General features: G+C 40.8%; 5 protein-coding genes across 5 annotated transcripts; 2 read left to right on the top strand and 3 right to left on the bottom strand.

Annotated features, from left to right (window-relative positions):
• Window positions 1–1,766: 1,766 nt before the first annotated feature.
• SS1G_03621 (predicted protein) lies at window positions 1,767–1,865 on the top strand (the record flags this gene model as incomplete). The annotated part of the gene is made up of 1 exon (XM_001595482.1): window positions 1,767–1,865. The coding sequence occupies one exon, from the start codon at window positions 1,767–1,769 to the stop codon at window positions 1,863–1,865; it is 99 nt and encodes a 32-aa protein (XP_001595532.1).
• A 422-nt stretch (window positions 1,866–2,287) lies between these two features.
• SS1G_03620 (hypothetical protein) lies at window positions 2,288–3,088 on the bottom strand (the record flags this gene model as incomplete). Its single annotated transcript, XM_001595481.1, has 2 exons — window positions 2,288–3,034; window positions 3,086–3,088. The coding sequence occupies 2 exons, from the start codon at window positions 3,086–3,088 to the stop codon at window positions 2,288–2,290; spliced, it is 750 nt and encodes a 249-aa protein (XP_001595531.1).
• Window positions 3,089–4,863: 1,775 nt separating this feature from the next.
• SS1G_03619 (predicted protein) lies at window positions 4,864–5,232 on the bottom strand (the record flags this gene model as incomplete). The annotated part of the gene is made up of 1 exon (XM_001595480.1): window positions 4,864–5,232. One exon carries the CDS (start codon window positions 5,230–5,232, stop codon window positions 4,864–4,866), a length of 369 nt encoding a protein of 122 aa, XP_001595530.1.
• A 2,201-nt stretch (window positions 5,233–7,433) lies between these two features.
• On the top strand, window positions 7,434–8,617 carry SS1G_03618 (hypothetical protein; the record flags this gene model as incomplete). The annotated part of the gene is made up of 5 exons (XM_001595479.1): window positions 7,434–7,557; window positions 7,613–7,751; window positions 7,833–8,002; window positions 8,137–8,441; window positions 8,510–8,617. 5 exons carry the CDS (start codon window positions 7,434–7,436, stop codon window positions 8,615–8,617), a joined length of 846 nt encoding a protein of 281 aa, XP_001595529.1.
• Window positions 8,618–9,555: 938 nt separating this feature from the next.
• Window positions 9,556–9,917, bottom strand: SS1G_03617 (predicted protein; the record flags this gene model as incomplete). Its single annotated transcript, XM_001595478.1, has 2 exons — window positions 9,556–9,576; window positions 9,786–9,917. The coding sequence occupies 2 exons, from the start codon at window positions 9,915–9,917 to the stop codon at window positions 9,556–9,558; spliced, it is 153 nt and encodes a 50-aa protein (XP_001595528.1).
• Window positions 9,918–12,605: the final 2,688 nt, after the last annotated feature.

Here is a 12,605-nt window from a genome sequence, read left to right as displayed (position 1 = left end):
CTTCTTAGAGAGTGGTGTAACACGACGGTGACTTCTGCTGCTTCCTCCCCAGGTTGAACGGGATCAAGTGTTGCAAGCCAAGCTGCAAGTATGTCCATCTCTTGCTCATTCAGCTGGCGGGTATATAACCGAGTGCTCCGAAGTATGTGAGACGCCATTTTCTTACTCGAAAGATTTAAGATTCGTGCGGATTTGGGAACTAGGCACTAAAATCAACATTCAATCTAAGCTTTGTTAATAGAGTGCAGATTAGTCAGAGGAGAGGACATACCGATGTACGAAATAATGTGTCTTTGTACGATCTCTTGTTAAAATTGAGTAGTCATCCGCTTTCTTCGGTCCTTGAAATTCTAGGGGATCGACTTTGACTTGCCACAAGTTGCATGGACTGCCAAATCAAGTCTGAGTGCTTTGAAGATGTCCAATACTGGCATGGAATCTTTGAAGTTTTGTCTCGAGCTCAAGTTATTCTTGTCCTGCTGTTAAACAGGGGAGGAGCGAGGTCTGGTTTAAGAAGCTGCATCGCTCATGGTCATATATTGCCTATCCTGTAAGCGAAAGTTAAGTTAAACTCGACCTGCAGACTCTAGTATGTATCTATGAAGTTAAACCGAGCAACTTTGAAGCCATGTGATATGATAGGTTAATGTTTGGGATGCTCTAACGTCAGTCGTGCTCCGTCGGCGCTTAGAACTATGATCGTGGTAACACGAAGATGTATGGAACACTAAAAGGAATTTTAACAAGAACTAGAGTTATCCATGGCATATGGCTGATTTTACCGCCTGGAAATAGTCCAGGTGCGAGCAGGTTGTGATCATATGCATGAGGTATGAGAAATCAAGTCGGCGGGACCCGCAATTTGGTGCAAGCAACTGGCTACTCCTGGCATTTGCAAACTAGTAAAGCGCTTGTCGATGCCTGTTCTGCGTCCAGAGTCCGGCAGCTCGGTTTTGGGGCTTGATTCCTTCAGTGGTTGTGAAATTGGGAACCAGGGTTGGACAAGTAGGCCAACGATACGAGGAGCCATTGGACGAGACAAAAAGTGAAGAAGGCAGTAGCTGATAGAGCTAGGTGGAACGGCTAGGATACAAATCATAAGATAAGGCGCGTGATTTGCTGTTTCTTAGATGAGAAATGCCCAAAAGAGTACTAGGCGCGAAGAAGGAAACCCGACACTCTGGAGACGAGACGTCCATCTTTCACACAAAACCAATGAGAGCTTCAGAAATTCGTAAGGGCAAATTGCACGGATAAATCCCGCATTGGGCAATCCTTAATGGGGACATGGGATATAAGTACTAGCAGTTTTTTTGTAGAGTATGGCGAGGTTGGGCAATCAAAGATTGACGGAGCAATATAAACCATGTAATACAGTGTAGCCATTTTAGTGATTTAGCATAATTTTCTGCAAGATGGATGGTTAACCATTGTAAGAATTGTGGATTTTTCACCTGAAAGTCAAATTTTCTAGGGAAAGTACGCCTTGGAGCAGCTGTTCACCCTCCCCGATCAGGGGTAATGAGCAGCGAAGAAAGCCCGGATCTAGGGCAATAAGTTGTATGATTTTGGGATAATTGCTCGATCAAAATCTTTAAAACAATGCCAAGGTATAGCACTCTCTCATCGCTTGCTTTTCTATGACACGGACAATCGTCTCCCTCGGTTAAGCGAGGATGCATTAGATCTTAGGCAAGTGTCATTATGGAACCATACCTAGAGATTCTAGCGACCATGTAAAACCGAGGTGCAAGAGAGCCAACTGCATGTTTGGAGCTGGGTCAGGGACGATGAAGTTTGTTACCATCAATGCTACTGAAAAATCCGTTGACGGTACTCTTCGTGTTCCCGAGATAGCCATGTAACTTTGACGGAGAAAACGCGGCGGAGAAAAGTAAGTGCCAAATGAGTAGCAGACCGACTTTTGCATGTTCTAGGGGAAGGGAATGAGATGTCCAAGGTATATTTGATGAACGAAGATTGAGCTATCAGATGCGTGGCTTTGGAAGTAGGGTTCGAGGAAGCCGATGCACTTTTGAAAGAAGCTGGATATGCTTAGAATGAAGATGTATTGATGAATGCCTATTTTGCCCCAATCAAATTCGGATCCCTAACACTCGTTGTTCTACGAACAACCGCCCCTTTTTTTGACCCTCATACTCCAGACTCCACGCTCATACTCCCATAAAATCACAATTGCCTAATGTTCATACAAATCCCCAAGCTCATATCACAAGGTCAGAGTATTTCTTCCCGTAATAACCATGACACTGCCGCATTGATTGCCTCATCTCAGGAAATGTAAGACAGCCCAACAGAAAGCAAAAAATATCACTACTCCGATTCCAAATATCCACTTATCCTGCTTCGCACGCCTCTCAATCATTCGGATGGTGTCGCCCGACACACCCAAGGTATTGGCCACGCTATACAGTCTCTTTTGCGTCCCTTTCAACATTTCCCGCTGTTGTCCTAAATCACCTAAAACTGCTTGCCCACGAGCTAGGTATTCGTCCAACGCACTATGGGTATTCTGAAAGAAAGATTGTTCTCTCAGAGCATGTGTTTCCCTCGTATAATCCCCACTACTCATAGAAAGCTGACTACCACTTCCAACCGGCCCGCCTTCTCTTCTCCATGGACTATCCCGAGCCGCGATCGCACTTGTTGTATTTGCATAAGGATTTTCGGGTGTCGAGGTATGATGTGGTCTTCTCCCAAGTAGTTCGCCCCTGTCTATCTGAGTTTGATTGTGTTCATTTTGCGCCTTTAGAATTGCAAACTGAGAACGATAATCTTGCAGTTCGGAACGGAATGTTGTCAGTCGTTCATAGGCTTTCTCTTTCTTGGAAGGATTTAATTCGGCAGATTGAAGGGCAGCGTAAGAATCAAGGGTTCGGGAGAAGGAGGTAAGAGACGAGGATATTTGACCAAGGAGAGATGGGGTGAGAGGTTGCGATTCAGGTGGAGAAAGAGAGGAGAGATCTCGCCGAAGGGATGTCGATTGTTTGAGTGCGGTATTGAAAAGAGTGTTCTATCAAGGTTAGGTTGAGTTTCTAAAAGTATAGATCTGAGAAGTACGAACCATGGTGAAGTCTGGTATTTACGAAGAGGAAAATAGTTGTAGGCTAGTTGATCGCAAGAAGCTCTTTTCCGAATTACATTGAACAATGAGGTAGGCAGGTGGGTGGGTAGGTGGGTAGTATTTTGTTGATTTCCTAGACTATGTAGCCTTGTTTGAAGCTAAACGTGGCTACTCTTCCTCCAGTAAGGGGTTGTAGCACAATTAAAATGTGGCTAGTGATATGAGGCTTAAGACAAGGCTGAACGTTGAATGAAAGATTGACGAGCTGACAAATTTAATCCAGGAGCGAGTGTGTATGAGATGTTTAGTAGGTGGATACTCCGTACGATACTAGGTAATTATCACATGGAAAAAGATGTCAACGAGAAGTTTGCGAGCATGTTGTAGATATTACCTGGGTAGGTAGGTAGTGTAGGTTTATTACTGGCTCCAATAATACCCCTCATCCATTCATTCATCCATTCATTTAGATGAAAGTCCCTGGTTTGCTGGTTTGCTGAATTTATTCATTCGAGTCAGCATCATCTTTTCCTACCTATTGAATGCATACTTTGTGCTGTATAACATCCATATTAGGGTTATCGCCAGCTGTATAAATCCGTATTGACATGAAAGAATGGATATGAATGTATGTATGCCTCATACGAATAACCTCATATTTCTTATACTCTTTGCTCGCATACCTCGGTCCCCCACCATCCGCATGTCATTTTCAAGGTCCTTGTTTGCATTTTCAATTTCTTATTTCTAATCAAATTCATTGGTTCAGGTCGTCAATTGTATGCATCAAATCCCACATTTGACGGATTTTTTACTTCATCTCACCTATCACTCATCATCTATCTATATTAGTTGCGAACGACAAGACAATTAGAGTACAACAGGAAGGAGAGACTTGGTATATTGTGTATTTAATCTATTTTTTAACGAATTGAGAAAAATGGAAATCCATTGTTTATATATTTCTACCTTGAATTATTACACTTGCTTCACAAGTTGATATCTACATACATCTATCTACGCAGTACATACGCCTACATACATTTACATCTACATACCTACATCTCTACCTTTTTTCTACACATCTCTCTCCCCTTTCTCTCTCTATAAACTCTACATTAGATGAGAGTTTAAACCTCCAAAACTGTGTACGTATGCGCTTTCCCCGATTTCACGAGAAAGAGAGATCTTTAGCCCTATTCCCTTATCGTCCCCTTCTGTACAACTGCACAGCACTTTATCCCCGCTCCCTCTACCACTTTTCTTCCCTAGATTTTGTATTAATTGCAGAACCATTCTTACAGCCTTATATCTTTTTCTCTTTTTGATTTTATCAGAGGAAATAGGAATACCACCTACCACCTTTGTTGTCGCCTAATCACAGATCGTCATTTTCCCTTCTTATCTTGTGATTGAGGGGCAGACGACGTAGGACAAACTTTCCAGTAACACAGATCGCAAACATCGAAAGACCTGTCACATTCTCTCACATCCTCACACAACACGAGTGAATATACTCAGCCTCTGCACAACACGAAAATCTTTATTTGTTGACCCGCTATTGAAGCCTGATACTGGAAAACAAAGTTATTTCCAATTTGAACGGGTTGAAGCCAAGAATTGTTACTTGGGTGCGCGGAATTCAAAACGTGCGATACAGTTTGCCGCAAATTGTATTTACAATCTTTTTCTTTTGCTGGGATACATGGATGATGTGCTAACTTCTCCAAAGCCTCTTTCTCAATTTCCAAATTCAGGATGACGTTTCTTTCGACGACCTATCTCCTGCCCGGCATATTACTCAACCCCGCCTTCATCTTACATCTGATGAATACCTTCATGTCACACCTCTTACCACCTCCTCCAACAATTTCAACATCTCCACATCCGATTTTTGAAAGTCTCGGACCATTACCAGGATCGCAGTGGGCATTTGATATGCATGAGGATGATGCGCTATGTTGGAGATATACTGCTGTCATGGTGCTAATACAGATGTGGGTATTTGGTCGAGTCAGTGGTAATAGAATATCGATGAAAGATGCAAGAGCTGTGAGGATAGAGAGGGACCGAGTACGCAGGGAACGAAGTGCTCTTCTTGAGGCCGAATCAACATCCGCGAAATCGACGAATGGGCTCGACGGCATATGTGAAGTAGAGAATGGTAGACTGGGGAGGGCAGAACTTGTTGGTCGAGATAACGAAGTAATGGAAACTAGTGACGACAGTACAACCGAAACGAGCGAAGAAGAGATTATTGTATAGTGATGCTGATTTTTACAAACATGGCTGGTATGGCGTTTTGAACGGTCGTTATAGAAGGAAATTGCAAAACGAGGCACAGTTATTGGATTGGCAGAAGTGATTGTTATGATGGTTTGATGTTGTTGGTTTATGGCTGGAAAAAAGATGCATTGAGGAGTTACACGGAAGAGATACCTAAAGAATCAAGCATGGCCCTTCACGTTCTCGATATATACTGGAGTATTGTGTCTTCCCGGTGCGAGTGACTCTGTGGGAAATGGGCGGCATACCTCACTCACCTGCTATGGTAAGTTGTATGCCAAATCTGGATGAAGTAACTGCTTCAAGAATTCAATGACTGAGTGCAATGTCCGGAAGGGACGATACGTTTCTTGCACCTAAATGATATATGGAGCTATGGGCTGGAAGATCAATTAGTCTCAACAGATTCAGATGCAGATTGAGCTCTAACTGATTGATGGTATACCCTTTTGCATTGTATCGGGCATGGCGCCAGTTTCCAAACCAATTTCCAAACAAGCGTTTCAATTCCCACGTGGCTTTTTAGCATGTTGAATGCTGGTGAACGGAATAAATTTCTCTCATGTCTTGGGGTATTTGTGGCACTTTCTGAGCCGGCTTGTCTCAAAAAGCTGTGCTGAGAATACCAGTGCCGCAATGTAATGTTTACCTCCTCCCACTATTTTTTATATCTAGCTACATCGTTACTTTGTTCTTAACAATAGAAAGTGGTCCCCCATCGAAAGGTTACAAGTGTATAATGAAAAGCAGCACCGCAGGCATTTTAAGGCCATGAAAAGCAAGACGAGTTGAGCGGATAGTGAGAAGTTTGAGTACACGACAAATCATTCTGACTTTGCCCATTGGGTTAGATGAATCTTCCCCTGCTAATGAATCTTAGACGCGGAAATCCTTCTATTTGTAGGCTTTGTGCCGAATCAGAAAATGCTTTGGAACATCTATGGAAACTCCCCTTTAATCTGTTTCGATTTTTGCCTGGAGAGGAAGTGCTCTTTTGACAAGCCGGAGTTTTATGTCCAGCTTAGTGGAACTGCCGTGTTCTGCTGGGTATCTGATGACCTTTTCGAGGATATTTTTATATAGTGGTCTGGGAAAGTTCCCTTTGGGTTCAATTTTGGCTTCATTTGGCTATTCTAGGTTTGTCTATTCAGGATTCCCAATGCATTTTCTGGGCAATGTCACCGTGGCTCCGGTGGAATGGAAATACACTTGTAATAGTGCGGCTCATTAGCAACAACAGGCTCAATGTATTTGTCTCAATCATGAATCTATTCAACAAAGTTAGGCTCAATGGAGAGGGGCGCCCAGCCGTGATGAATGCTCCACTCCAACCTTGTTAAAAAAATAATAAGTATCCGTAAACGCAAATGATGTCTTACTCATGGAGAAAATATGTTGGGTATAGATAATTAATTTGTAAGTCTTGTTGCTGTCGTCGCGCTCTTGCATCTGGCCCGCCAATTCCACTTTTTAGAATTACTCCATCTTATTGATCCCTTCGGGATTTTGATAGGCTTTCTTGTGATGGCCAGTCTCACTCAATTGGGCCATAATATAGGAAAAATTGTTTACTTTACTCAATGTGCATAATAATAGTCGGATTTGCGGGCAACGAGAGAGTCGCATTTACCCGCCGAATTTATCCAAAGAGCCATGATATTGCCTTCATCTCCACCTAGCTTATACTAGTCTTATGATATAGCGTCTATCTGCCTCAATAAGTAAGGACTCGATCGTTCCACTACATTGCGGGGTGCATGATTGGTGCTGTACCCCAGAATCCTCATATCTTGTGACTGTCAAGCTTCGAAAAGGTTACCATGTGTGATTTTACCTGCGGGGAACATGCAATATCAACCATACTCAATTACGCTCGGGTATATGGACGGGCTAAGTATTACCTCAGTTCATTCATTGAGTGATATTTCAGTATAGACTGGGTTGATATATCGCCACGGTCCCCCGGCTTTTGCCATGTATAAAGCAAGACTGTTCCGCTGCAAATCTGTAGTTCAACATCATCCATCTGAAGCCCACAATCACCATCATTTTCATAGTCATCATGGTATCATACAAAAGTCTTCTGATTACCCTTACTGCTTTTGCGGGAGTCTTGGCATACCCAGCCAACTCGACTTTTGAACTTGTCGATCGGAGTGGGACACCTAGCTCTACTGGAACCAGTGGTTCGTATCTCTATTATGTGTAGGGACTATACTTTGTGTTAACCTTAATGATCAGGTGGATACTACTACTCTTTTTGGACCGACGGTGGTGCAGCTGTGACTTATACAAACGGTGCCGGTGGCGAGTATAATGTCCAATGGTCGGGAAGTGGAAACTTTGTTGGGGGGAAGGGTTGGAATCCTGGAAGTGCCATGTTGGTTCAAGATTTTAATCGCATTCTCAATTACAATCATAAGTATCATCCATGCTGACCATTGTTTTAATTCATCCGTAGGGCGGTTACCTATAGTGGCACATACAGTCCAAATGGCAACAGTTATCTGTCTCTCTATGGCTGGACCACGTCACCTCTGATCGAATATTATATTGTCGAGAATTTCGGTACATATAATCCAAGCACTGGAGCTACTTTGAAGGGTACTGTCGTTAGTGATGGAGCCACATGTAAGTAAGATCTACATTCACGGAGCTTTTATGGTATTCTTTCGAAATAAGCACATTCAGCTCTTATGCTCGTGACGTGCTGGTGCATCTGGGCGACTTCTTTCCTGCACAATAACTGACATGCCCTACTCCAGATAACATTTATCAAACACAACGCGTGAATGAACCATCCATCGTCGGCACTGCCACCTTTTATCAATATTGGTCTGTTCGACAATCCAAACGAACTGGTGGTACAGTAACAACTGGAAATCATTTCAACGCATGGAAAGCTCTTGGAATGGATATGGGTACTTTTAATTACATGATAGTCGCAACCGAAGGATACTATTCTAGTGGGTCATCCGATATAACGGTTGGAAGTTCAAATGGAGGTGGTAGCACTGTACCCACTACCTCAGCTCCTGCTTCTTCACCTACATCATCACCTGGTGGCACCGTAAGTTTTATCTTCTCTTCTCTTTGACCTAGTTTATAAAAACTCAGCTGATGCTTGATGTGACTTAGTGCGGTGCTTTATACAGTCAATGTGGAGGCACTGGATTTACGGGCTCTAGTTGTTGTGCATCCGGAACTTGCAAGTATGCAAATTCCTACTATTCTCAATGTTTGTGAGATGTTTTGTGCCCACCTCAAGGTATTAGTGTTGGATATCAAGGAAACTTTTGCATGACGGATCGTTCTGTCTCAACATTGTTGCATCAGTTGTTTCATAGTGGCGCAGAATGACAGAGGGGATTATGGAAAGTCAATCATTCACTTTATCGTATCTGTACAAGTAGCACTGAATTTCACCCTCATTTTCCACAATGTTTGCTCTCTTTGCAGAGATTCTAGCCATGAATAAATCCAGACAACTACCTTCGAGGCTTCATTGAGCACATTATTAGTTTGGCAAACAGCGTATCTTGGTGGATTTTTCAAATTTCCATTCCAAGCTACCAAGGATATATCTGTGTAGTCGATATAAAGAAGGATTGAATGAACAGTTTATGAAGTCTTTTATGATGATGTTGATTTATGCAACTGAAAGATAATAAACAAAGGGAAAGATGTAGAGAAGAGTTGCGTGCATCTAAAACCTATCACTCTCGATAGCTTCCTGAAAAATGCGTCAGTGTAAGGATATGTATAGATGTCTAGCATTTCTAATAGTCTTCAGGGCTTGATTCCTTGAATATTGAATCACGATATCACATTTAGAACATAGCTCGCTGCATTAAATTTGTTCAAAATTTTGATCACACTGTGTTGTCGCAGAGTATGAAAATTTTACGCAGGACCATGTAGGAATTGCCACTAATTGAGCCTCAGTCATAAATCACAAATCGTAGATGGAGAGCATTCGAATAGCAGTGATAAAAATTTAACCCTCCTTAAAGATCTTCTCAAAATCAATCAATGCAAATCCATCAAAGTAACCCATTCATTGGTAGTGCCATTCTGCTCGTGTCATACAGAACGAAATGTACCCCAAGTCAAGAAAGAAAGAAATAAAGAATCAACCCCATCCCCGCTGTTCCAGTGAACGGTTTGTCACTTCCAAGCCACGATCAGGCCCAACCGATTGGAGCCTGCAAAACAATTAGCAAAGATAATACAATAGTAGGAAAAGCATAAGCTTGTACCTTAAAAGCAGTAAGGAATTCCTTGGATGTATTGGCAAGAGTTGGGGCATGCACCAATTGTTACAAGCTGCCCGGTTACTGCGCATTGTGACTTGTTTCCATTAGTATTTTGTGTGATTTCCGGGAGAAAAATCGTGGTGTCATATAAAACTTACAATTGCCCTGCCTGTACAGACGTACTGGCCGAACGGAATACGTCCTCCATTGAAGGGGCATGTCGTAAGAGGAGTTTGCGCAGCGGCACTGCCGGCGAGAAGAGCAACAATAGCTGGGATGTAGAATTGCATTTTGAGTTTTCTTTAAGTTTCTGATGTTGAGACTTGTGTGATTGATGGTTGTGATAGAAAGCAAGACTAGAAGGTTGCTGTATATATAGGGAAAAGCCTTGGTCAAATTTCCCATCATCATCAACCCTTTGATATCAGCTCGCAAATTAACACATTCTTTCTCTCTTACTCTGAGACTTGTACATTTTTGGCTCTCAACTCATGAAATTGCACATTCTTTCCTCGCTTTTTCTGAGATTACAATGACTATGTTTTGGCATCCCAGGCTCCATGATTTTGACTAATCCACATAAATCCCGATTCAACATTGAACTCAGGCGAAGAATCTGCAAGGATATATTACTACACAATAATAACTCAATTCACGATTATAAGAGTTACAAGTCTAACAATGGTTCAAAGTGCTGAATTTTGACGGAAATTACTTACGATTGTAACTCAACGCCGGTGACATAATTCCGATATGAGTCAAGAGATGGCGAAGAAGATCAAATCACATTCATCATGAGCCATGATTTACGAATTTTGAAGTTGTTGTGTTGAAGATCTGATGCATTCCTAGTGCCAACCTCCAGTAACTAACTCTTGCGGTGGCAGCCAAATCATGGAATGTAAGCGAGTCGTTACCCCTCTCATCTCGTATTCTTTTGCGATCTTTGCGTACTAAGAATTGATGCTTCAGGGAGTATTCTCATGAGGGATTATCATGCGGCATCCCTTGATCTTCAACGGCTATGGAAATTACTTCGTATTCCCAGTAAGTAGCTTCAATTATCAATCGTATTCAAAGTCAAGAAGCCAACTATAACTCTTGGCCTTTCTTACTTACAGAGATACTTGCAGGGAGAAGAATAAATAAAGGAGGATAACTGCCATGGGAATGTTTGTACATATCCGATGTGAGCACAGCTTCTAGCTTTGTAGAACAAATAACCTTAGACTATCTACTTCAAGAAGACTATCCATTAAGATCAAAAGTGTCACCGAAAAATCATATGCCGGTCCGGCTTGAAATAGGGAGATCTAGGAGAAAGTCTAGCAATTTAATATGACAAGGATTAATTATTTTTTAATAATTTTTAAATTCATTTAAATTTTTTTAATTTCTATCATGTTAAAAGCAATGACCTTGCACAGGGAATAGTGGGAAGCTGATAGGGCAGAACTGAGGTAATATTGGTCTAGTAGGTTAATCTCTCTTCTAAGTTCTACGGAAGTGCGAAGCTCTCTGTAAGAAAGCTTCTCAATCTAGCCCTAACAGGACTAGTGCCCTGTGCACGTGCTACGCAGGAACCATTCACTTTAACAATTTATAATCATTTATTATTCAGAATATAAAAAGTGATTTTCAAAAAGCAAATCTAATATTATTTAATCCTCAATCTATACTTTCAAAATTAAATATTAAGATTTATATTTATATCTCTTTATTTATCTTCTTGAAACTTACTAATTCCTGAATCTCTCAAATCTTTCATAATGTTACGTGACGGTTGTTACCCACTAGTGGCTCACGTGCACTAGCCCTTTATATAAAGACCTTCTTACTTAGAATCTTCTTAGTTCTTTAGTTTTAGATTCTAAGTAATTGAATTGACTCCGTTTACGACTTTTCCGTCACACATAATCCAATTGAAACTTTCTTACCATCAACTCTATTGAAGGATTGGGTGGAAGAGGCCTCTATATTGACTATATTACTACGTGTGTAGGCATATTGATCTCCTCTTTGTATCCTCTGAGGGGACCAATATGCCTGCTTATGGTTCGTCTAATCTAGCCTGTTTAGGTAACCGTATTACTAATCACGACACGTGATTAGTACCGGTAACTTCTATTCCTTTTAACAAACTCTAATAAAAGCTCTTCTACATTTATATTTGAGATTAGACAAACTTTAATTAAAAGTATAGAAAGATTAGCATATAAGAATACACTTTTAAATACTAAGAATCATATATTTCGAAGAATAAATAAGATATTTTAAAAAAATTCAATCATATAATAAAAGGATATTTAACGTGGTTTATCAGGACCCTGTACACTTTTACCTCAATTGCCCACATTTCATTGAAATAAAATTACAACAATACTATAAATGAGAATTAAATTACATACAATTCAAAGATCAATTAATGCTAGATCGAACTGACAAGTTCATGCATTATGTGAAGCACTACCACATTTGCTACATTGTTGTATAGTAGCTTGCCTCCTTGCTGAAGAATCACTATTTGTAAATTCGTTACATTCTTTTGTTCTAATACATCATACTCATCTTCTACTGAAAGTGCTTCTCCTTTTTGTATTAAAGCTTTTCTAGCTCTTCAACATTTACTAAATGCTTTATTTGCTTTATGAAGATTATGAATCTCAGCAGCTAAAAGCGTATTCGCATAAGCTAAAAGCTCTGTATCCTTAAGTAAAGTTGCAACTATTTTAAATATTGGAGTAGATGAGCTCCCTTGATATCGAGCAATATAACTTTTCACTAAAGTGGATTGAGAAAGAGCTTCAATTGGATTATGAGGTATTTGAGATTATTATATATCAGGATCGATTGATATTGATCTATTTGATAGAGTTCTTATTCGAATATCTAACTTTGAAAATACAATTTCCGGATTAAATGGGATTAGCCCAGCTTTGCAGAATCCAGCTTTACTATTTGATATATTGTGACGGAAA

Source organism: Sclerotinia sclerotiorum, genomic scaffold (assembly GCF_000146945.2).
Source record: "Sclerotinia sclerotiorum 1980 UF-70 scaffold_4 genomic scaffold, whole genome shotgun sequence".
In the NCBI taxonomy this organism is placed as follows: Eukaryota; Fungi; Ascomycota; class Leotiomycetes; order Helotiales; family Sclerotiniaceae; genus Sclerotinia; species Sclerotinia sclerotiorum.
The sequence above is the reverse complement of the archived record's forward strand: the minus strand, read 5'-3'. Positions and strand labels throughout refer to the sequence as shown.